Raw genomic sequence first — 25250 nt, 5'->3', positions numbered from 1 at the left:
AAACTGATTCTGGGCTTTCTAATACATTTATTAAAGTTCTAGCGTCCAGTAAAAGATTATCTTCATACATCATACAGTCCAAGGGACAACTGCGCCTTTCAACTCCTATCTCCCTCAGACAACCCGCTCAAGGTACACAAAAAACCAACACCATTTTTTGAAGCCAGGAGGTGATCCGTTTGCGCAGCTTGTTATTCTACTACTGCCACAACATGTTTTTTCTTCTCTGTGGTTACTGGCACGGTGCCCTCTTTGCTGTGTTTGCGGCGGTTCACATCCCTACAAAGCAAAAACAGTAAATTAGAAACAGAGTTTGACAGCAGATAAGAAACATTTGGCCCGGGTAGACTCACCTATTATTCCCAATCCTAATGATCTTGAGAAAGCAGGGTTTACTTTAGAAGTTACAAGCTGCTTTTTCATGGTGACTAGCAGTCGTTGCTGCCAGACGGTGACCTGCCAGCCGACGATCACTCATTGCTCCAGCAGGGAGCAACTGAATTTTTACACAAGCAATAAAGGGGATTTTAGTGACCGACTAAGAGGGAAAAATATGCTGCAGGAGCTCCGAGGAAAGACCCCTCTAAAGGCATCCGCTCCCAACTGATGGGCTGCAGACACAAGCTGGTGATGCCCATGAGCAACTTGGCCGATAAGCCGTTAGCCCAGCATCTACAAAACATGTGCTGTCTGAATAGATACGTCTAATTTTCTGGAAATTCCAAGGGGAAATAAAAAATAAATTAGGCTCCTTCAGGTTGTAACCTTGTGAAGTAAAGCAGAGTCCAGTTCAGAAATGATCTGCTTTGAAACAGACCTGCTAGTGTTGGCCTTCATAATGAATAGTGAAGTAAAGGCGTTGAAACCACAACTCCCTGCCAATGTTCTTTAGTGGACATACTCAATTGTTTGATGGTGAATGATCCAGTTAGTTACCTATACTTGCCCAGTTTCATCAATGCCGAAATAAATGTATTCAGGTTCACATTTTATATTAATCTACGTTACGGCTAATGAGTGGAAGACATACTTCTTGCGGCGAGCTTCCCTCATGATGCGCTGTTCCTTTATTTGGCAGAAGATGGATTTCGGGAGGTGGCGGTGTCGTGATATTCGCTTGACCTGCGGATGGTGCTGGAATTTTTCCTTCAGTTTCTGGTTATAGTTCAGTGCAGCACGTTCTCTCGGGGATAACTAAATGAGAACAGAAACCCATTAGAATTAAACAAATCCCACAAATCAAATAAAAAGTGTGCAAATCTCAAAAAAAATAAAATAAAAAAAAAAACTCCCAAAACACTGGACCACATATGTAGCCATAATGAATAGGCAAAATATAGAAATGTAATTAATAGAATGCTCAAAATGTTGTCTTGATACCAAAAAAAAAAAAAAAAAAGAAAAGAAAACCCAAGATAAAACAAAAATAAAACTGCCATCTTGCTAAGGTGGGCAGAAAGAAGAGACACCAGAACATGATAATGTCCCTCTCCACCTCATCTATCGGTTTGTCAAACCCTATATATATATATATATATATATATATATATATATATATATATATATATATATATATATATATTGTAAGAAGCACTGCGTAAATTGTTGGTGCTATATAAATAAAAGCTAATAGTAATAAACGGCCGACAACTAAGAATTCAATATCTACATACCTGTTCTCTCCCAGGAAGTAGAAGGCAATTAGAGGTTTTATCTGCTAGAGCCGCACAAACCAATCATACATACACATAAAATACGGTCAATTCCTAAACGAGAAGTTCACTTTCCCCGTAACACTACAGAAATATAAAAGCAGCCTCAGAATTTTTATTACAGAGCTAAAAATGTATGGTTTATGGTAGGAGATTATGTACATATTATATTGAGCATAGTAAAAAGAAATAAAAACACAAACTAGAATTTCATTTTAAAGTTGTACCATGCGGTACGTACACTGATCACCAATGAAAGAAACCCCTTCGTGCCTTAAATAATGCTTTTGTCCTTTGGGTGGCTGCTGCCATTAATCTCATTTAAAATCAAATGAATGGTAATCCACCATATAGCTACATCCATTAGGGAAATAATGAGGACGATCAGACTGCCTTCTATTTAGGATAACATTAATCATGTTTACCACACAACAGTCTACCTAACATTCAGCATTTCCTCCATAGTAGAAGATGTAGAACTATAGCTCCCACGATCCAATACGAGGCCGGGATATGACCATTAGCCGTGAGAAAGTGCCGCTTGTGCGGAAAAAATAATTTAACAAACTGGAGACGCGGCTTAGCTGGATATATGAAAAAAAAACAAAAAATATTTTTTTAGGCAAGAAAAAACCCATATAACCTAGTAGTTCATCAGTGGAGTTAATTCCTTATGTTGTGGATCAGAAGGACCTGGAGGTGTTCTCCTAGATTGGCTTTACAATTAAAAGACAACTAGACACAGAAACTGCTGCCTCACACACACAAAATTAAGTAAAATATTTATATACATACACACACACACACACACACATATATATATAATAAATAAAACGGATTTGGTAGGTAGATTTAGTCTCAACGCTCCTCTCCACATTGCTCGGTGGCCATCAACTCCCCTTCCACTCTCATGTGAGTAAGCCTCAGTGAAGTTTTCCCAAAGTAGTAACAGATTTTCTTGAATTGACTCTTTAGTTGAAAGTAATACCTTTTTTTGAGCCAAGTTATAAAAACACAGAATCTGTGTAATCACATAGGCGTTTGGAGTCTTGGAACCAAAACTATTCAACCGGTCCAATTTCCCATTGTTTTCCATTAAATGTACACTCCAGCCATTATATGCACTTTAATGCATAAGAGCGGCGAGCATCTCCTTATATTCTTTGTGTTGTTGCGTGTAGATGGCTTGGCTTGCATGAGATGCGTTTGTCCTTCTGCAGGTAAGTCGTTATTTTCTTTGACGAGGGGGCAGTTAAAAAAAACCCCAAATCATTGATGACCCCGTTAAGGACTATATATCCTTCCTGTTGATATATTAGCATTATGACATCACACAGGGTGACATATGTTTTATAAATGCTGCTTGACGTTTATGAGCTGAATGATAGCATAATATCCCGTATAAACTCTACCGGAGTCACCGCCAGATCGGATTCATTCATTGAACGGACCAGAGCTGCAAGCAGTTGAAAACTTCGAGTCATGAGACAAATCATTTACTCCTGTTTAACGTCCGCACTTCAATCACTAAGCGAATCTGGCACCTGTAAACGTCTAAATGTTTTTGCCCCGTCATATAATCATGATGGCTTTCCTGAGCCAGCCTGAATAAATCCCACGGTTTCTCATTGTGCAGCAGACTGTCAACGTCTCCCAAGTTAGAAGGCTTTTATTCTAATTAAAAGCAATGATTTTCTTTAATTTAATGGATGAAGAGCAAAGTGCTATTGCTGATTTAGTACAACCTAAACAGTTTCGCAGACCAAAAATACGAGTTTGCCTGGTCCGCCGCAGAGCAATCTCGCCATGCTATGCCGTTTGCAATAAAGCCTGCGTTATTACGTACAAATTTATCTATTTTGAATGAGTCAACAGAATAAAACAATTAGGAGAAATAGTTGATACCTGCACAGTCCAGGAGCAGAGAGGAGATTTAAGGACACTTTTCTCCTCTAAAATGAAGCAGACAGAATTTTATGCGTAATAATTGCCTCTCTTCCTGGTGGTACAGGGTACGTTCATGTAGCGGTTGCCCTTTTATGTGCTTCTAGCATCATGGAAGAGCTGGTTGGGCTACACAATGGTATTGTCTATACAACCATAGACATACAGCTCTGGGGGTAGCAAGAAAATGGACTTGTGTACATTGCGAGCCAAGGACTTAATAAGGGTGGAGTGTTTACAGCATGAAATAAATGGGTCAAATGGTTCTCGTTGACCATCAAGTTCTAAGGTAGGTTATGCAGAACTCAAAATTCCAATGGAACGATTACTCTCATGCTTGAGGTCTTTAACAGTGATACCTCAATGTCAACGAGCAAACGCTGATCTCTGTAGGGAAGGGCAGCTCACAAGTAATGGGTAGCTCTCTCATCTTGTTGGGGAGGTGTATAACTATTCTGGCACAAAACTAACCCTTTAAAAAATATATATATTTCATATATATTTAAAAAGGTGACACTCATAAGGTTTAGCAGTGAAGAAAAACTGAGTATTTACTTTTGACCCAAGAAACTTACTTTATCCGCACAACTGTAGGTCACGATCATAGAGAGATTTTAAGGAACTCCCTCATTAAGCACCCTTATCCAACATAATCCCCTCCTTCAGACTTTCATTAGAAAGCGTCCATCTGGTGATTAAGACCGAGCCATTCTACTGTTTACCACAAGGCGGTACGATAAAGGAGGTAGTGTGTTTCTCTAGTAGAGTCAGCTAAGATAGCCATTAGAAGACATACACATGACAGCGGAGTAAAAACATTTCATGTTATAACAAAATATTTTAGTGCGATAGTTTTTGGGGTTTTTTTGGTAAGAGTTCCCCTTTAATAGGAATTGACAGCGGCGAGAAACTAGTATTTTAACTAAAGTTTTCTCTTGAAAGATACGTAAAATTAAACAGTCCTCCCCCCCTGGGTGCCCTCGGCCATCAAATGGCTAGGAAGTAATGTATATGTAAAGTTATTTGCTTTGGAACCCTGCTATGAAGAAACAAATTAGAATTCAATTAATGGTGCTTTTAGTTAACAACTTGAGCAATGACCCGAACACGCGGATGTAAAATCGGGACTATTTACGGGTGTCCTAGAAACCCCCTGCAGCTGTGAAGCCGCCTGCGTGTGGCCCGGCAATCCGTGTGGCATCCTCTGCACTCAATTAACATAGTTTTGATGTTTGGATGTTGGATTTAGGGTTTGTCGGTTTGGGAGCACACATAATGGTAATTTGTAGAATATTTGGTATGCCATGCCAGTGGCGTTGCTCGGGGGGGGGGGGCAGTGGGGACCATGGCCTCCCTGTACTTAAAATATCCTGCCCTATCTGAAACATCATAGGCGTCTTTTTATACCTGTCGCGAGGGAGCGCTGATATAACCTAACAAGCACTCCCTTGCGGTGCCGACCAACTTCCACCGGCAACTTGTTAAAACGTGCGGCCGGTGTGGAGATGCAGCAGGATTTTCGTGCTCTACTTCACACCGCGCCCGACGTACCCAGCCGCATATAACAGACCCTGCGTGTGAGTATATGTAGGTAGGTATGTTATCATCGTTTTATAATTGCCCTGCTACTTTTGTCCCCCATGCGCTCCTATAAATATGACTGCTGGAGAAGCCGCTGTGCCGCGCTAATAGATTGCAGACAGCTATGGCCAGATCGTTGGGAAATGGGTTGAAACCAATGCAGTTTGATATCTATAAATACCTATTATTCCCATCACCTGTCGCGCTCTCATAACCTGCACTTTATACCACAGAACACTTTTTCTGCTTAACCTTCAATTGCTATAACCACAAACTAGAAGACAATCAATGACCAATTAGCAAAAGGAGCTATAAGTAGAATAAATAATAGCTAAATAGATATGTCCAAAAAGCATCAATAAATAGATATAAATGTATAAATAAGTGATAGAAAATCTGATATCCCGATTGCCACAAAAAAACAAGTATAGATGCCTCGATTAATTAGAGATGGCCACTCAAGCTCATACATAATTATATATCAGTCAAACCAATATAAATCTCAATCAATCCACAGGTAAAAATGCAAGAAATGGATAATAAACAATAAATAAGTGAATTAAATTGGATTAAAAAAATCCAATCAAGAACGTAAACCAAATAGAATAGAGTTTCAAATGTTGAATGCGCTACATTTTGGTGCTATAAATAAATAGGTAAATACATATGTCCAAAAAGCATCAATAAATATACATTTATAAAATAAGTAAAAACCTGATATCCCGATTATCACAATTGCTTAGTTATCAAATGGGAAAGTACAAAGTTACCAACATTAAAACAGAAAATATATTAAATTAACAACGTGAACACATGTAAAGACACACGGGGGTAAAGAGGACTCTTCCGAGCTCTCACGCTGCTAGGCCACGTATGTACGCACACATACAAATCAATACATTAAATAAAGCAATATCTACCCAACTACTGGAATTACACAAAACTTTGCTGAACATGCTTAACGTACACGGTCATTAAAGAGAGCAGAAAGCACACTCATAGAAAGAGCAAAAAAATGAGCCAATAATGGTGGAAATATCTAAAGTCCTTTTCTGATGTTCTGGTGATTTTATGTAAAAGGATTCAGGTCGTGACCCATAACCTCCACATCAAAGAGAAAAAGCAACCATTCTATTAAGCGTACACCGACGAAAAGTAAAGTAAGCTTTAGCACCAGTGACAGGGGGTTCCTACAGCGACAGTAATGTCTGCTACGGACAACAGGAAGACGATTCACCCAAAACGCTCTTACACCTTATAATCTGCTGGCACTCACCATCTTCTCCATTACAACAAGAACCTCTCCCTCCATCAACCAGCATCAGCACACTATACATATCGCTCCCTCAGTATGTTCTTCTCTCATCGCAGACACTTGTCTTTGTCCCATCTCCTACCACCCTCGGCAGTCTCTTCTCACCAGTCTCTCAAGTGCACTTTAACCAACATCTTCAGTCTCTTCAAATCGCCGCTGGATTTCTGCTATTATAATTTCTTAATAAAAGGGACATCCTGGAGCGTACCAGTGTGGCAAACGACCTCCCCGATTGCCATCTACTACCTCCGCACTCCACTTCTTGAAAGGCTTGTCCAACTTTACTAATTCCAACTACTCGCTGGCCCTCTTCTACCCGAATTATGCTCCTGATGCTCTCAGACTTCTCTTATTAAAGTGACCAACAACCATTGTGTTCTCTTTGCACTGTTTTAGCTTTCGGTATCATGTGTATGATGATGATGATGACACTAAGATCTACCTTTCCTCCCCAGATCTCTCTCCATCCATTTTGATCATGTCCTTAACTGCGTCACATCTGTCTCTAACTGGATGTCTACACAATTCCATTTGGTGCAACCCTCACCGTACCCTACACGCCTGCTGCTCAGTATGACCGTTCATTCCAACCTACATCCAAACTGCTGCCTACATCTTAAAAAGTATCGCCCTACCAATATTTGCCCCCAACAAGAGTACTTTCTCATGCACTTTCCTCCCATCTAGTATAGTCTTCTTCTTGTGACACTTACCAAGCCAAGTTTTTCAGAAGCATTTGCCTTCCATAAACGGATATTCATTTCATCTGAGCCAGACAGAATATACTTGTTGTCTGAAGACCACCTGACGCAGGTGACGTGCTGCATCCTCTTAGTGTGATAAACCTCTCTGCAACATACAGGTACAACAACAACAGTATTTTCTTTCATTAAAAGTATTAGATTTCAGCTGTTTAGGGACGTTTATGGCATCAGATACATGCAGTATCACAGTGTAAGACCGCGTGAGCATTTCCAGGCAGCGTGTGATCTGTATGTATCGTCGAGTTGCTGTTCAGCTGATCTATGTTGCTGGACTGGCCACATGGCTTAATGGCTATTACCAGCTTGTAGTCTGTCGGGAAACGTACCTGCTGTGCCCGTGTTCCACAGGGAAAATGCGGATAGTTTTATCAAAGCTGGCCGACACAAACTCCTTTCCGGTGGGGGAGTAATCCACATCCAGGACGGCCGACACGTGGTCCATGTGCACCTTCAGCGGGGACTCTAGCTTGCGCATGTCATACGTGTACAAGCTACGAACAGGAATACAGAGATGTCAGCGTGAACCTGACAGTTACTTCAACAATAGGCTACAATTTCTTAACATATATAAATATGTGTTCCGCGTATAGTTAAATAAGCAGAGGGACGTCAGGTATTCGTTTTAACTTAAGATAGTGTGCAAAAAGAAGCATTGGGTTTCCGTTTGCTGCACGCTGTTAAGTTAAAATGAATAGCACTTACATGCAAGTCCTGGTTTGCTTCTGAATATTTAACCAGAAAATGACCGATGCTAGTTATTAGTTATAGCTAGCGCTGTTTACTTTTTGTGTTTTTAGAGTGGCTATTTTAAAGATTATATGTGATTAAGAAGGGACTATTTTATCTGAAAAAGAATGCCATTTAATTTCCCGCCTTGTTATCACCCCTTCTCCCTTTCAGCTGCCAAGAAAACAGGACAATTACTTCATGGGGTTTAATAATCAGCAAGATTTAGTGAGGGGAAAGTTGGGTGCTGCCAACATAAAATAGTTATATTACACACACACACACATTATATATTATTAAATAATTAACAAAAAAATAAAAATGACATTAAACAACGCAAGTCAATACATTGCATTATAGCCCATAACACAGCAACACAATGCCGTCATCCAAGCCCATCACGGGGATAACGTTTTGCACCTACTTGAAGTTCTCGTTGGCTGCTGTGAATATAAAAGCTTCCATCGGGTTCCAAGAGATGGTGTTTGTTCTCATTTCTAGAATGACCTGACAGAGGGAAAAGAAATAATTAGGTTAGCAAAAATATCCGATAAGGGCGACTTTGGTGGAAGCCGCAGTTTTAACTATTTTATGCACGGAACCAGCGTAGCTCTTTTTGAGTGAGAAACTATGGGGTTGGACAGCGACAATAAACATGGCGCCAAATTAAAAGCTGCATCTCACCGCAGACCCGCTAGCTTTGCTTCCCCTATAACTATTGACGTGCTCCGTTGCACTTTTTGACACCGCTTACCTTTTTCAGCGGCGTGGCCTGCCGCATGTCATACAGGACTATATTTCTGTCAGAGGCACAGCTTCCTAAAACGTTTCTCTAAAACGAAGAAGAATTGACACAGGCACACGTGAAATGCGTCACGTAATATATCACGTACATTTTACCGCATAACATGCAGCCACGCAGGATGCTTTTGTGACAAATCCAATGCAGGTTGTTGCCGTCAAAGCTGTTAGCATTATTACTTGTATTCATTGAAAGTTTTTTTATGCTTGTGCCGTTTTATTGTCAATCGGATATTTAGTCTATAGATGAACACCACCGAAGCCGAGACCAGCAGCAGCCTGTGGCAGAAGCAGCATTATCAGGTCCTAGCGTTATCTTCTTACCCACCTTTACAACAGCTGCCTGAAGCAATCAATAACGAAGGTAAGGATGGAATAATAATGCAGATCCTGAGGCGTATATATACACATCGCTACACAGTATTAAGTTTATATAAAGGTCTGGGAAATCTATGAGATAATGCGGGTTACATATAATGGCCAGTTTGTCTCCTCAATATAAACCGATGCATTCAGAATAGCCATAAACAAAGACTCTTTATACATAGTGTACACATCCTACAATCCTCGGGCATAGCAATTATCCAGGTCCATCTTCAAGGAATTAAAGGAACACAGCTACCAAATGGCTTTAGGACAACTTATTAGTAAAAGCTCTCAACATTGCAGAGAGATATATATATATATATATATAGGTTGTGTTGTTCAGGTTATGCCATGGCATTGAATCTTCCAGCCACCATATGCAATTTAATGCACAGAACAGTTAAGCGTTCCTCCTTTAAATGCATGGAGATATTTTATAGAACCCACCTATATGCATCTTCTCCCCTTTAGTTTGCAAGAGATGTGTTCTGCCCTCGCCCACGTGGCATCCTCACCGCCAGTCAGCTTTAGCACTGGCTTGATAAGGGTCGGAGGGGAGCACTGGCTTGATAAGGGTCGGAGGGGAGCACTGGCTTGATAAGGGTCGGAGGGGAGCACTGGCTTGATAAGGGTCGGAGGGGAGCACTGGCTTGATAAGGGTCGGAGGGGAGCACTGGCTTGATAAGGGTCGGAGGGGAGCACTGGCTTGATAAGGGTCGGAGGGGAGCACTGGCTTGATAAGGGTCGGAGGGGAGCACTGGCTTGATAAGGGTCGGAGGGGAGCACTGGCTTGATAAGGGTCGGAGGTGAGCACTAATGATGCTCATAACGCCCTTACCTCAATGGGATTAAATTTGACGCTTGAAATGCTATCGACCCCCCATGAGAATGATCGCATGGGACTAGATCTCTGTTCATCCCAGATGTCCACTTGCTGCCCACATGTGGCAAAAACTGCTTCATTCCAGTGATGGTCGATACCTGTAAACACAGTCTGGGCAAAAGCAGAGGCAGGAGACTTATTAGGGCACTATATACAGAATACATGCGGATAAAATAATGCCTGGCACTTAGAAGAACAATCAATCATTTCACAAAATCAGATTATAAAACCTTGTATCAACAAAACATTGGTAAGCAAGGCAGGGGGCTTATCCTCCAAGTTATTGCACACAACGCCCTATAAACAATTTCCAGTTTATGACAACTATATCGCACACATTATGCCACGGCATGGATGGGGGTATGGATAGGGTGTATAGTTTGGGGAATTCACCACGTAGATGTCCACAGTTCTGTTTGGAATCTGTACTGACTCGCAGAGACACTAAAGGCGAAACACTTTGGGGGGTTATGTATAAAAGGATTCCGCCACAAAGGGAGTGCAACAGCAACACAATTAGCATCTGCACATATGTACGAAAATAACACTTTAATTAAAAATTCTGTTTCGAAAATCAGAATCTCTTCTAGTCTGTCCCGCACATTACCTGTACTCTTAAAGTAACATTATAAGAATAAAAGGTTCCACGTTAATGATAAACATTGATTTCTCTTTTGGTTCTCATTCAGTTTAGGTTTTTAGTTAAACGTCTTTTCCCTGTTTGCACATATTTGAGGTTGTTGGCTCCTCATTAGTCTGGTTGCAGCTTGCTGTCCAGGGGTTAAATGGGAGGAGGTTTAATTGCACCTCCCCCAACACATTAATCTGGTTTTGGTAGCAGTATAAACTGCTTTGTGTGCCCACTATGTAGGAGGTGAGAGTAGGTTCTCACCCTATTGAGAGTGTGCCTTGACATGGCGGGTGAGCTTAATTATGCTTTGGCCAATTCATAAAACCAAAACCTCTCATTTATATTATGTTTATATATTTGTTGCCAACTTTATTAGGGTGAGAAGCGCAGACAGTATTTTGTCACTTTTTATTGGACTGAATTTTGCGACCTTAGGTCTCTTCTTCAATCCTTTCCAATAAAAGCTTATGTGGCATCCACATACCTTTTCTATGTTGGCTGAATAAAAGGTAACACCAAACACTAATAATTTTCCTTAAAAATATGTACTTTTATGCACAACCAAGGCAGCTTAGGAAGGCCATGTAATTAAAGTCTGTAGATAAAAATATTGCTTTTCAGATAGGTTTGTTATGTCATTTTTAGTTGAATGTAAGATTTAGTCCAACAATCAGTAAATTGTAAAATAGTCTTAAGGAGCTATGGAGTCTAGCAGCGTTGGGACAAGTCGAGAGCTTATCCATTTAAACAGCAATTAATGATCTAATCGTGAATGAGAAATAAACAAGGAAAGGAGAACAATGTACAGATGTGTGCGTTTTAAGCCAGAACCAATACCAACAGCAGAGCAATAAATAAGTGATTCACGCAGTCTGGGGAATACAAGGTCTATCACATCCTATCTTTATTATTATCATCATCATCATCATCTTTTATTTATATAGTGAAAGGTTAGCAGTTATCCCACCTTTCCCAAAATGGTGTGTTTGGGCTCCTCTTTCTCTCCGTATCCTGGGCTTTCCATCTTCCATTGCTTCACTGTCTTGTCATCACCTACCTAAAAAAAAAAATAATAATAATAAATAAAATACTAATTCAGGAACTAATGAATCCCATGCCGGAGGAAGAGAGATTAGACGCTGCAATATCTGCTTTCTAAATATATGTTTGCTTGATTTGGATTTCCAACAGCGTGAAACTACGACCAAATGCCCAATACCAAATTCAGGAGAATATGTTGTAAAAAGAAGGTGTCCTTATCCTTATACCTCGTTAGTTGTAACAGAGAGCAGTTCTAAAAGCGTCGCCTCCTCTGCTGTATCAGCTCCAATTCTTCATTCATAACTGAATATTCCAGGCTACATAAAATGTTTATTTTCCTTGCAGACACGCTGGAAACGTGTTAATTATAGCGCTAGGTGTAACTATTTCCCACAAAGGCTTCCAACACCCTCCATCGGTCATACAGAAAATCACTATTTCAACTGGACATGCCTACAATTCCAAAGACTTTCGGTAAAAATAAAAATGTGTCTAATTATATATATATATATATATATATATATACACACATACACACTACTGTTCCAAAGTTCAGGGTCACTTGTTTTTGAAACAGCAACTCTTGTCCATTAAAATAACATGAAATGGATCAGAAATCCAGCACAGACGGGGTTAATGTTGTAAAGGAATATTGTAGCTGGCAGCGGCTGATTTTTAATGGAATCTCTTCATAGACATACAGAGGCCCTCTATCACTCCCATCACTCCTGTGTTCCAATGGCACGCTGTGTTCGCGGATCCAAGTTTAGGTTTAAAAGGCTAATTGATCGTTAGTAATTTTGTTACAGCCAGAAATTTCCCCAAAGCGACCCCACACTTTTGAACGTTGGCGAATGCAGACACAGAGCTCAGGTTCTCTCACTGTATGTTTAAACACGCAGCACAAACCTCTAAGAAATGGCTTTTCAGCAGTTTTAGTTTTTGGAGTTATTTGGGTGTAGATCCGACCCTTTAAGTGGAGAAAGAGCATTGCATTCGCACATACCGTGAAGAACGAGCCCCCGCAGAAACGAACGCAAAGCCCCCGAACGAAGCCTTCGTGCGCTTGGATCGTCCGACTGCATTCCCGCTTCACCAGATTCCAAATCCTTACCTGAAAAGAAATAACAATACATCCCAGAATCAGGAAAAGTCCGGAAAACAAAATGCAAAAATCATACGCAGCAATCACCCCAAACAGCTTCCAACGAATGGCAGCGACGGACCCCGCGTGATAAAAATGATTAGAGAAACTAAACGTGCGGATCAAAGAGAAACAAACATTTTAACCCCTATGAAGATACGGAGCTACCGCCACGCCAATCCTGCAACGCTCATATACTTAACCCCGTCATGACAAAGCCCGTACATGTATGGGCTCTCAATGCATTGTTTTTAATGGGTTTCAGGACAACACATTGTCCTTAAGGGGTTAATGTATAGAAACGGTGTGTTCTGTACAGCATTTCTCATATGGCGGGTACATGCTGTGCATGCTCCTTAACCCTTGGCAGTAGGTGGCCACATACTAGGGGTATGCTCTGCCCCCGATCACACGCGAAAGCGCACCTCTCCGTCGCATGCTCCCGAAAGCAGGGTGGACAGGCTCCGGGGGTGCTTGGCCAGACAGTTGATCCCATCTCTGTGACCATCCAGGGAAGCAACAAAAGGCTTCGCAAACACGCGCTCCAGTTTGGTGGCGTTCAGGGCTCTGGTGTACTCCCGGGGAACTTCAAATGGGTGCAGCGACGGATCATAGTTGCGAGGAACTACAAAAGAAACATAGAATTTGACCGTTCGGCCCATCCAGCCTGCCCGTGTTTCCCGCTGAATAGATTCAAACCTAAAGTTTATGCTCATCCCATACTGTTTTACCATCTACCACTTGTGCTGCGAGGATGTGCCATGTATCCACCACACTCTTTTAAAGTATCTCACATTAATGAGTTACCTCCTTCAGAGAATACGTGTTCTTTCAGCTTCTAATTATTCTCACTAATACACGAAAGTAACAGTTGATAGACGGTGAGGTAATTCCATTAGCAGAGCCATTATACACAGTACAGCCGCGTTGCACACTTACCCCTCGGCAGATCCATTTTTGTCTCCCGCACATAATCATCGGGGTTTCTGCACAAAACCTTCACCTTCATAACGCAAATGATTTAATAACAGAATTCCAATTCGGCCACTTCCTCTCACCAGCTCACACACGCCACATGCGGCCGGAAGTGGGGTTCAGGGGTCACCTGTGATGCGCAGAGTACGCGCGCGACCCGAAGCCACCATATTAAGTGAGGGCGTTTCCAGAGTCGCCCGAGATGTTTGTACTGTTAAAGCGGACGCCATTTTTGTTGAGGGAAACTCGTATTGTACGGATAGTGTGTATGCCATGTTAACTATGGGCACGTCTGCCCGGCAGAAGCCAGTAGGGGAGGAGTTAGCGGGGAGGTCAATGCTTCCGCCTGTCACTGAGTGATGCAACGTGGGTTTGCGGCAGCAGGGCTCCCTCCGTGACCTCCTCATGGCTAGTCCCTCGGGTCCGGCGGCGACGTCCTCTCCCCCGGCTTCTCCGATCGGGGTACTGAAGGATGTTTTCCGCCACGTCCGTTATGAGAACATGGCGGCCGGGCTGAGCGGCGGAGTCCTGTCCACTCTGGTCCTGCACCCGCTAGACTTGGTCAAGATCCGGTTTGCAGGTATGGCGGGATTACCTAACGCCTAGAGACTGTCTCGGTAATTACCGTAATGTAGGGTGAAGTGCGCAGGACTCGCACCTAGACCCTGGGGTTAATAGCTATGTTTACTTATATAGCGCTAGCAGATTCCGTAGCGCTGTTACAACAGTAAAAAGAGACAGTATTTAACAATCCCGTTCAACTTGACAATATACTTAACGCGCAGGAGGAGGAGAAGAGGCCCTGGTTTTGTGAGCTTACGATCTAACCATAGCTGTAATAATACGATGGGTGGAGGCGGCTGAAGTCTCCCGCTATCTTATTAGATTTATTATTTCGCCTGGTTCTTTCCTCGTTCCTGGACTGGTTTTTAGAATAAACCTGAAATCGAAAGCTGCCGTAGATACCCATCACATTACGGCGTCTTCAGTGACAGCGAAGCTCCTGTCCTCCCGTTACCATGAACGGTGACGGATGGCAGTCATGGGAGTCATTTTCCACGACAGCCGTAGTGCTGTATTTTATACGTGTGTTTAGGGATTATAAACGAATGTAGAATTCGTCAGCCGATAACAGGCCTATTGGGTCTGCCTGTTTTCAGGTTTAAATAAATATATTTATAAAATCAATATTCATTTTGAATGGGTTTTTTTCCGAGCCTTTCAGGATATTGTTATAGATATACAGGCTTATTTACCCGCACCGAGATGGACGGAGGGGTAGGTTGGGGAGGAAGAATTAACGTATAACGACATCATCAGTCTGCAAACGAAGCCTGTGTGTCAAGCCCATGATTAACCTAATTTTTTATTCATTTTTCTCTTTTTTTTTTTTTTTAAAATTAATTAGAAAGTAGGTTAAAAAAAAAATCATACTGCGAAACATTCAAACTCATCAGATTCATTGATCCTCCTGTATGTAGGAGAAAGGATTGTCTAACTTTATTAGTATGGGTATATGCCATTGGTTGCTATGGTGACTGCACCATAAGTTGTTTTTTTTATACAAAGAACATTGTTAATGAATCTGTATTTTTTCCCTTTCAGTGAGTGATGGATTGGAGCTGCGACCCAAATACAACGGGATCTTCCATTGTTTGGCCACGGTGTGGAAGCATGAAGGGCTGCGCGGCCTGTACCAGGGGGTTACCCCCAATATGTGGGGCGCGGGGGCTTCCTGGGGGCTTTACTTCCTCTTGTAAGTAGGAATTGTCATGTGAATATGTTTGTAAGCTCCTGTGAGCAGCACCTCTTATTCCGTAAGTCAAATTGTTATATACTACTTGTTATGTCCTGTCTAGCCATTGTACAGCGCTACGGAATATGATGGCGCTCGTGTCTCAAAGGATTGTTTCCTTACTTTTAAGCGACATTTGCATAAAGTATACATTTAAACTTTGTCTGGATTGATGTTAATAGGAATATCTTTGATTTCTGCCTTTTCCGCCTTACCGTTACTGTTCCCAGTAGTTTTAGGTGGGTATTTTCTACAAGCCTCCAGTGCTGGCTCCATATTCCGAGTCGCATTAAATGATGCCCTGGACGGAATCTGCTCCGTTTTTGGCCATCACTTGGATGAGTGAGATCTGGGTATTCTGGAAAGTTTAAGCTCAGTGGGTTTCTCCGTCTGTAGTATGGAGCTACGCAAGAGTCCGTTACGATGAATGTAAACAAACATGCATTGCCCTAAATGCAAGAATGTGAATGAAAGGCTCGACAATCCCCCATAAGTGTTTATCTTTCTGACCGCGGAGGTGGTCGTGTTAGTTATGAGTGGTCTCGTCGTCAGGGAGAGGCATCTCTCCATAGACCGGACTCCGAGAGGCATTCTTGTAATGGATCCCAACGAGGATCTAGTTACCAGAACAGATCTACGTAACACAAAGTAATGGCTAACTGGTAGTAAAATTATCAAGGCTTCCATGTAATTGCCGTTTGCATTGAGACGTTCATGTAAAATACCGTATTTGCTCGATTATAAGACGAGGTTTTTTTCAGAGTAAATGCTCTGAAAAATACCCCTCGTCTTGTAATCGGGGTCGTCTTCTAATCAGACCTCAAATGAGGTCTGACTATTAGACTAAGATCCAGATCCCCCGCATCGCTGCAGGGGACCTGGATCCTCCTGTATGGTAACCTCAGCTGCTGCCGGCGTCTATCACCGAGCGCTGGCGAAAGTGCCGGCAGCAGCCGAGGTTGCATACGCGCGTACCTTCCTGCTCCCGGGATAGCCCGCCCACTGCGGGGAAGCAGAGCCGGTTGGGGAGATTGCTGCAGGACCGGGACCCGGCGGCACTGTGCCGTCCCAAAGCAGATCCGGTAGACCTCTTCAATTTTCTGGAGGAGGCGGGGCCTAGCGGGGTCACACAGCGTCATGCCGTAATCCCGAGGGAGCTGCAGCAAGCGCCTGCTGAGGCATTGCGGTGAGTGAAGTGCCTGAGTATATTAGTGTCTGGGTAGGTAGGTAAGTGTCAGAGTGGGTAGGTAAGTGTAAGTGTCTGGGTGGGTATTTTAGTGTCTGGGTATGTAAGTGTCCCCCTATATGCCACTCTGTCCCATGATATGCCTTTTAACCCCCTATATGCCAGGGTGGCATATAGGGGGTTAAAAGGCATAACATGGGGCAGAGTGGCATATAGGAGGGTATAAGGCATGCCTGGGGGCAGATGTGCATAACTGGCTGCAGATGAGCATAACTGGGGGCAGGTTGGTAAATAAAAGGAAATTAAAAACAAAAAAATAGACATGAATTATTATTTACTAGTAAAACTTTTTTCCTATAGGGTCGTCTTATAATCAGACTTTTTCTTTTTTTTCCTAAATTAATATTCAGATTTTGGGGGTCGTCTTATAATCAGGGTCGTCTTATAATCGAGCAAATACGGTATAACCGTGTCGGAGACCTTATGGTTTCTCTGGTGTTTGTCTTCCAGCTATAACGCCATTAAAGCGTATAAGAAGGAGGGGAGAGCCGAAAGTCTTACCGCAACCGAGCACCTGCTGTCCGCGGCAGGAGCAGGTAAGTGGTGTGCGTTACAACGTGTCACAGCGATGTCATACGTGCGTTCATCCAATCATCAGGCTTTGTTGTTGGGCTAAATTCAGGGTTAAAATTACAGTGTAAGAATTCCACTGTTTAAAGCAACATGGGTCTTCAAATAAAACCTATTTCTCTTCCCTGTCCTTCGCACAATGCTTTCTTAGTCTGGATACACCCTGGGTCTTGATCTCTATCTTTTGTATTTCTCTTTATTTTGTAAACATTTTTAGAAAGCAGTGTTATGCGGATATTTGACCCGCTGGATAAAAGAAGATTCACTTTGAAGATGCCATTATATGTTAATCTATACAGTGATCATAACATGTGGGTGAAATGAAATCAAGGCACATTTACAGCATTGTTCTCTTAGCGGTGGCTCCGGTTCTGCCTTTATAAACATGACCCGCTACATGCACTCACTTCCCAGATTTTTTTGATGACATCAAGTCTAGGCTGTACCAGTATATATGTGTTTTCTTTTTTAATTCCAGGCGCCCTGACATTGTGTTTGACAAACCCAATCTGGGTTACCAAGACGCGTCTCGTTCTTCAGTACGATGCGGGTGCTGACCCGTCGAAACGTCAGTACAGAGGGATGCTTCATGCGCTGGGCAAAATTTACAGGCAAGAAGGCATTCCTGGGCTGTACAAGGTAATGCTAATTCCCTCGCTCCTGCTGGAGAGACCTCGGCTGCAGATCTCTTCGCTTTTAACGGCCCTTCGTATTACATTTTCAGGGCTTTGTGCCGGGCTTAATAGGAACTTCCCACGGTGCCCTCCAGTTCATGGCATACGAAGAACTGAAAATGAAGTACAACAAGTACCTCAACCGCCCAAATGAAACAAAACTGGTGTGTATGAAACGTAATATGGTAATTTAAATGGGAAAGCAAATGATTTAAAAAAATAAATATATATATATGAATCTCCCCATACACTGGAGTAATGCATGCGCGTTGAATCTAAGTCTTCATTAATACTCGGTACGGCAAACTTTTTAAGACTCTAATAAAGATTTGGCAAACATGACCACGGCAGAAATGTGTTACTGCGTAACCTTTATTGTTGCAGAATACGTTGGAATATATATCCACGGCAGCGCTCTCTAAAATATTTGCTGTTACGGCTACATACCCATATCAAGTAGTGCGTGCCCGGCTACAAGACCAACACAACCGCTACTCTGGAGTCGTAGATGTGATTAGCAGGACGTGGAGGTAAGCGTGCAAATGTGTGTTTCTGCGTAGAATGAACGTCGTATGTTCTCTCGCATTCAGTTAATTCTCATATATTGCTTTAGAGACCCAAAAAATGGAGAATCCTTATACAAAATAGATGAGTAAAAACTGTAGCTCGGTATCCTTACGAGACAGGAGGAGCATCGCCGCTCGTTTATCTCACGTCTGAAGTTACGTATTAATGTAGCACAGACCCCACCTTATGACTGATTCCTAAGCTTTATAAAGCATATTTACATACATTTCTACAGAAATTACAGTATAGACAGAAGTCTCATTTTCTAACATTCTGCGTGCAGTAAAAAAATAAAAGTACCCGTCGGGCTGAACTGTCCCTTGAAGTAGAATCGTTTCTAGCATCTTTCGTAGATTTCCGTTTTCTGGAATATGGAAGGTTTGCTGTTGGGAAGGAATGAGCAATGCAAACCAGGGTAGTGAATAATAGCGCGGGGCATTTAGAGCGAGAAATTGTGTAAAATTAACGAATCAAACGGTGTGTTATAAAAGTGATTGCTGGCTGCTGCTTTAGTCTCTACGTCCGTTCCTTAATTCTCTGATAACCGTATATCGTTCTAATCACCTTGAGTTTGAGTGACCCATTTATCTCGAAGCTGGTCTAGTAAAGTAATGCAGGGCTCCTGTGTACGGCTTAATGCGCTACATGAATGTGTTACAACTATACAAAGCTGGCGTGTTAATCATTTCTGTCTCGTGGGAAAAGAAAACTCCTCTGGGGCAGGACTGTTACTGAATCCCCCTGAATCATGGGACCACCCCACCATGTACCATAAAACAGCCGCGGAGCCCCTCCTGCCCCTTTTTTACTCTTGGAAACGCAGTCCGTATCTTACAAGAGCAGCAGTCGCCCAGTTAGTCAAAAGAGACAGCTTCAAGATGATTTTTCGATAGAGTTTTACGATCCGTATGCCGCAGATCTTTAATCCGCTTGTAACTATTGTGCAATTTCTACTCTCTCTAAAGGAAAGAAGGCGTTCACGGCTTCTACAAAGGAATTGTTGCCAACATACTCAGAGTGACTCCTGCGTGTTGTATCACTTTTGTGGTGTTTGAGAACGTATCACATTTTCTACTCGACTTCAGGAAACAAAAAGACTGAACTAGTGATTTTTAATAAATGCATCTTGGCAACAGATGGAAGCAGAGAGGCCTCCTGCACGTGGATGGAGATCGCGCCTGTGATTCTTTATGGGCCGATGGTTTAAAGGACTTTCCCATATCAGAAAAATGGTTCTGTTTTATTTATTACTGTTTAGTGTGCGGAGGCTTTATATTTCTGTTTGAGAGCTGAATAGTATTGTTCAGTTGGCTAATTTGAGATTTTGTTTTTATGCAACTTTGGTTGTTTAATGACTTTGCCTAATGTTGCTGATAACTGGTAGCAACAAGTCTTAACAGAAATATACATATATTTTACACTTCAGTTGGAGCACTTTTATCCAAGGGGCCGAACAACGAGAAGTAAATTGGGTGGCAAACTGCAATCAACAAAGTGACACATAAGGGCCGTACAGTCTAGTTGGAGTAGGGTGCATGGACAACACAAAGAGGTCTATTTGCTATTTGACTTCACTATACATAATGAAGGGCTTCTACTGCAGGAAGAGCTTGACTGTCACTATAAAATGTATAGTTAAATCCCCCTTTGAACTATGCATTATACAGGGCGCATCCCTTCTGGCTAAAGAAACCTGCTAAAGTATCTTGTGTATTCACAATTACAAATACTCTCATTACTTAATAACAAATGGTAGCCTGAAACCCTTATGCTTTGTAAAACACTGGTAGTTGTTGAGTTTAGGTGTTTCAGCCACACTTATTGCTAATAGGAGTAAAAAAAACAAAAAAGTCCATAGACAAACATTAGCAGTAGAATGTGTGATGTTAAATGTTGCACTCATAGGATGCCACCTCTGCCACGAGTTAGCCCTGGTCTACTCTAATCACTTATGTTATTGTGAAGTGGAGGCATCTAGGAGTAACAACAGCTCAACCATGAGGCTGTAGACCACTCACTGTAGAGCGGGGCTGCCAAGTCCTGAAGCGTGTATCACATAAACGCTTGTTCTCTGGAATACTTTGTGCCTACAGTAAAGTTTGGTGGAGGAGGGATAATGGTCTGGGGCTGTTGTTCAGTGAGCCCCACCGTTCCACTGAAGGGAAATCTTAATGCTTCAGCGTACCAAGACACTTTGGACAATGCTATGCTTCCAACTCTGTGGGAACAGTTTGGGGAAGATACTTCTCTATTCCAGCATGACTGTACCCCAGAAACTTGGCCGGCCGCACAAAGCCCTGACCTCAACCCCATCAAACACCTTTGGGATGAAATAATGAGCAAACGCAGGCAGCGTATAAAAAGTGAGGCAGGTAATGTATACAAAGAAAACACAACCCAAATTCCACGTGTGGAGTAGTAAAACTAATAATAATAATAAATATAAAAATAGGTAAGTATGCAGGTAAGTAAGTTTTGTTTGTTGGTTGAATAGGGAGTAAATTATGCGTTTTATTCCCCAGATTTTGTGGTGTGTGTATATCATTTTAAAGCACCACTCCAGCCGTGATTTGAACTTTAATGCATAATATATATATATATATATATATACATATACCCATTGTGCAGCGCTAAGGAATATGATGCTGTTTCAAACAAAAAATTATAATATATCACAACATAATGGTAAAAATACCCCCTCCAAAAAAACATCATTTTGAGGCACCATCATCTATTTGAACCATTTTAAGTATATTCCTTTTTCTATACGTTTCCTTTTTCTACTTCATCGGACAAGAACTTTCCCTGTAGCCTCTGCTTTCAAGTCTTTAGTGGAAAGCATTTTTCTTTTAAATACTTGATTTAAAATATAGCCAAAAATATAAAAGCACAGGTCAAGCGCGCAACCCGATCCTCTGAAGAGCGCCCTCAGCTAAAATGTGTGAAGTCGAAGGGCTGTTGGAGGACTCTTTGAAGGCCGTGTGTTTTGCTGCAGGCTACAAATGAGATTGATGTCTTATGTTTGAAAGAAATCCTATTTTGTGGTTTTGAGCCGTGAGTGCCGTGAGCAGGGAAATGTTAAACAGCAGAAGGCAGGACAGCAGCAGGTTTAATAAGAATTAGACTTGGGCACCAGGGGGCTCTTCGTGTTCGTCTTCGTGCTCGTCTTCGGGGAAAAAAAAATCTTCGTATTCCGCGAATATTCGCCCGTTCCTGTCTTCTCTTCGGGCGAATATTCGCGGACATTCTTCGTGCTCGTTTAATCTTCGTTTTCCTCCTGGTTGCCTAGCAGGGGTTAATACGGGGTTAATAACACATCACAGCAGCAGCAGCTGCCGTGAAGGTACGTGTGTGCAGCTCTATTGGTCGTTTCGGCAGGGGGCTGGTCTGGCATCAACGAGTGAATTGCAGAACTGCAGAATGCACTTCATTCGTTGATGGCAGGCGAGCCCCCTGCCGAAACGACCAATAGAGTTGCACACACATACCGAGGTGTACTGTCCATAGATGTTTAATAAAAGAATAGGGAATATTTTACATTTTTAAATTGATTTTGGACCACTTTACATGCCTAACATTTGCTACCTATTTACAATGGCATACTTTGCAACAACCCAACTTACTTATTGGACAGGACTGGAAAATAGCAGGACTGTCCACCAAAATCTTGGGTGTGTTGGCAGGTATGCTGATGGAAAAATGTTGGACAAGAACTAAAAAATAGCTTAGGGTTAATGTACGGTTATGTTTAAGATTAGTAGCAGTGCACTGGTTTGGTTAAAGATGGATTATGTCTAAATAATAATAATTAAATTTTAATGTTTTTTTTTTAAAAAAAATAGGGGTTTATTTAAATGTATTTTAAAGTTAGATTTATTATTTAGTACTTGATTATATTTATTAAATGTTTATAGTAGCGTTACCTACCGAGCTATAACTACCTATGTGTATTTGCATTTTGCATACCTAGTTTAGCTAAATTAGATGGGACAGGACTGGAAAAAAGCAGGACTGTCCCTGAAAAAGTTGGGTCTGTTGGCAGGTATGTGGATGGAAAAATGTTATAGGGTGAAGTGTGAGTTATAGTGTTAATGTAATGCTATTAGTGAGTGAAGGCCAGGGCAAATAACAAGGAAAAGGTCCTTGTGTTTTGTGCATTGTAAGTGTGTGTGTATGTGTGTTATGTGTGATGTCACTGTGTGTTATATGTGTTATATGTGTTATTGTGTGTGTTATGTTTGGTTGGTTGTGTATCAGAAGGAAAATAATGAAATGGAAAAGGAAATGGGAAAGGCAAATGAGTGGGCAATTGGCGACCCGCTCACCTGTTTCACCCCAGGGCAAAGCACCCAAACACTGTCAGTCTTAGACGTTTGGCAGCAGACTTCCAGAGCTCAGACACAAGGCCCTAGCGTAAGCTGGCCACTCCGGCGGAGGTAGCAGGCGTTGCCACACCGCAAACAGAGGCAGCCAGGGGGGAGAAACTGCCCTTACCATTAGGGACATTTTGGGCATGACTCTAGCCAGGAAGCGAACTGGCAGAGAAGAGATGCTGGCACCACCACCAGCAGCAGCATTGAAAAGGCGAATGAGTGGGCAATTGGCGACCCACTCACCTGTTTCACCCCAGGGCAAAGCACCCAAACACTGTCAGTCTTAGACGTTTGGCAGCAGACTTCCAGAGCTCAGACACAAGGCCCTAGCGTAAGCTGGCCACTCCGGCGGAGGTAGCAGGCGTTGCCACACCGCAGACAGAGGCAGCCAGGGGGGAGAAACTGCCCTTACAATTAGGGACATTTTGGGCATGACTCTAGCCAGGAAGCGAACTGGCAGAGAAGAGATGCTGGCACCACCACCACCACCACCACCACCAGCAGCATTGAAAAATTGGAAAGGCGAATGAGAGGGCAATTGGCGACCCGCTCACCTGTTTCACCCCAGGGCAAAGCACCCAAACACTGTCAGTCTTAGACGTTTGGCAGCAGACTTCCAGAGCTCAGACACAAGGCCCTAGCGTAAGCTGGCCACTCCGGCGGAGGTAGCAGGCGTTGCCACACCGCAGACAGAGGCAGCCAGGGGGGAGAAACTGCCCTTACAATTAGGGACATTTGAGGCATGACACTAGCCAGGAAGCGAACTGGCAGAGAAGAGATGCTGGCACCACCACCAGCAGCAGCATTGAAAAGGCGAATGAGTGGGCAATTGGCGACCCACTCACCTGTTTCACCCCAGGGCAAAGCACCCAAACACTGTCAGTCTTAGACGTTTGGCAGCAGACTTCCAGAGCTCAGACACAAGGCCCTAGCGTAAGCTGGCCACTCCGGCGGAGGTAGCAGGCGTTGCCACACCGCAGACAGAGGCAGCCAGGGGGGAGAAACTGCCCTTACAATTAGGGACATTTTGGGCATGACTCTAGCCAGGAAGCGAACTGGCAGAGAAGAGATGCTGGCACCACCACCACCACCACCACCACCAGCAGCATTGAAAAATTGGAAAGGCGAATGAGAGGGCAATTGGCGACCCGCTCACCTGTTTCACCCCAGGGCAAAGCACCCAAACACTGTCAGTCTTAGACGTTTGGCAGCAGACTTCCAGAGCTCAGACACAAGGCCCTAGCGTAAGCTGGCCACTCCGGCGGAGGTAGCAGGCGTTGCCACACCGCAGACAGAGGCAGCCAGGGGGGAGAAACTGCCCTTACAATTAGGGACATTTGAGGCATGACACTAGCCAGGAAGCGAACTGGCAGAGAAGAGATGCTGGCACCACCACCAGCAGCAGCATTGAAAAGGCGAATGAGTGGGCAATTGGCGACCCACTCACCTGTTTCACCCCAGGGCAAAGCACCCAAACACTGTCAGTCTTAGACGTTTGGCAGCAGACTTCCAGAGCTCAGACACAAGGCCCTAGCGTAAGCTGGCCACTCCGGCGGAGGTAGCAGGCGTTGCCACACCGCAAACAGAGGCAGCCAGGGGGGAGAAACTGCCCTTACCATTAGGGACATTTTGGGCATGACTCTAGCCAGGAAGCGAACTGGCAGAGAAGAGATGCTGGCACCACCACCAGCAGCAGCATTGAAAAGGCGAATGAGTGGGCAATTGGCGACCCACTCACCTGTTTCACCCCAGGGCAAAGCACCCAAACACTGTCAGTCTTAGACGTTTGGCAGCAGACTTCCAGAGCTCAGACACAAGGCCCTAGCGTAAGCTGGCCACTCCGGCGGAGGTAGCAGGCGTTGCCACACCGCAGACAGAGGCAGCCAGGGGGGAGAAACTGCCCTTACAATTAGGGACATTTTGGGCATGACTCTAGCCAGGAAGCGAACTGGCAGAGAAGAGATGCTGGCACCACCACCACCACCACCACCACCACCAGCAGCATTGAAAAATTGGAAAGGCGAATGAGAGGGCAATTGGCGACCCGCTCACCTGTTTCACCCCAGGGCAAAGCACCCAAACACTGTCAGTCTTAGACGTTTGGCAGCAGACTTCCAGAGCTCAGACACAAGGCCCTAGCGT

At 43.2% G+C, this 25250-nt stretch overlaps 2 protein-coding genes across 2 annotated transcripts; one reads left to right on the top strand and one right to left on the bottom strand.

Annotated features, from left to right (window-relative positions):
* Positions 1 to 191: 191 nt before the first annotated feature.
* LOC149305614 (DDB1- and CUL4-associated factor 13) lies at positions 192 to 13917 on the bottom strand. Its single transcript, XM_089477449.1, has 11 exons — positions 13848 to 13917; positions 13334 to 13533; positions 12771 to 12878; positions 11691 to 11780; positions 10048 to 10203; positions 8797 to 8874; positions 8467 to 8549; positions 7643 to 7807; positions 7266 to 7401; positions 1031 to 1194; positions 192 to 279 (listed from the first exon to the last, which is right to left on the bottom strand). Exons 1-11 carry the CDS (start codon positions 13915 to 13917, stop codon positions 192 to 194), a joined length of 1338 nt encoding a protein of 445 aa, XP_089333575.1.
* A 371-nt stretch (positions 13918 to 14288) lies between these two features.
* LOC149305613 (solute carrier family 25 member 32-like) lies at positions 14289 to 19836 on the top strand. Its single transcript, XM_089477482.1, has 7 exons — positions 14289 to 14463; positions 15489 to 15639; positions 17375 to 17460; positions 17973 to 18133; positions 18219 to 18332; positions 18553 to 18698; positions 19701 to 19836. Exons 1-7 carry the CDS (start codon positions 14289 to 14291, stop codon positions 19834 to 19836), a joined length of 969 nt encoding a protein of 322 aa, XP_089333608.1.
* The last annotated feature ends 5414 nt before the right edge of the window (positions 19837 to 25250 follow it).

This window comes from Sceloporus occidentalis, unplaced genomic scaffold, assembly GCF_023333645.1.
Source record: "Sceloporus occidentalis isolate IW3139 unplaced genomic scaffold, rSceOcc1.0.p SCAF_11, whole genome shotgun sequence".
In the NCBI taxonomy this organism is placed as follows: Eukaryota; Metazoa; Chordata; class Lepidosauria; order Squamata; family Phrynosomatidae; genus Sceloporus; species Sceloporus occidentalis.
The sequence above is the reverse complement of the archived record's forward strand: the minus strand, read 5'-3'. Positions and strand labels throughout refer to the sequence as shown.

Bases quoted from the DNA above. Each gene is read 5' to 3' on its own strand.
- LOC149305614 (XM_089477449.1), bottom strand. From the start codon at position 13,917: ATGAAGGTGAAGGTTTTGTGCAGAAACCCCGATGATTATGTGCGGGAG. The intron at 13,534-13,847 runs GTAAGTGTGCAA...TTTCTTTTGTAG, and splicing joins AAAAATGGATCTGCCGAGGG to TTCCTCGCAACTATGATCCG. The intron at 1,195-7,265 runs GTAAGTGTCACA...GTTCTCATTTAG, and splicing joins CTTCTGAAAAACTTGGCTTG to TTATCCCCGAGAGAACGTGC.
- LOC149305613 (XM_089477482.1), top strand. From the start codon at position 14,289: ATGGCTAGTCCCTCGGGTCCGGCGGCGACGTCCTCTCCCCCGGCTTCT. The intron at 14,464-15,488 runs GTATGGCGGGAT...TTTCCCTTTCAG, and splicing joins GGTCAAGATCCGGTTTGCAG to TGAGTGATGGATTGGAGCTG. The intron at 15,640-17,374 runs GTAAGTAGGAAT...TTTGTCTTCCAG, and splicing joins TGGGGGCTTTACTTCCTCTT to CTATAACGCCATTAAAGCGT.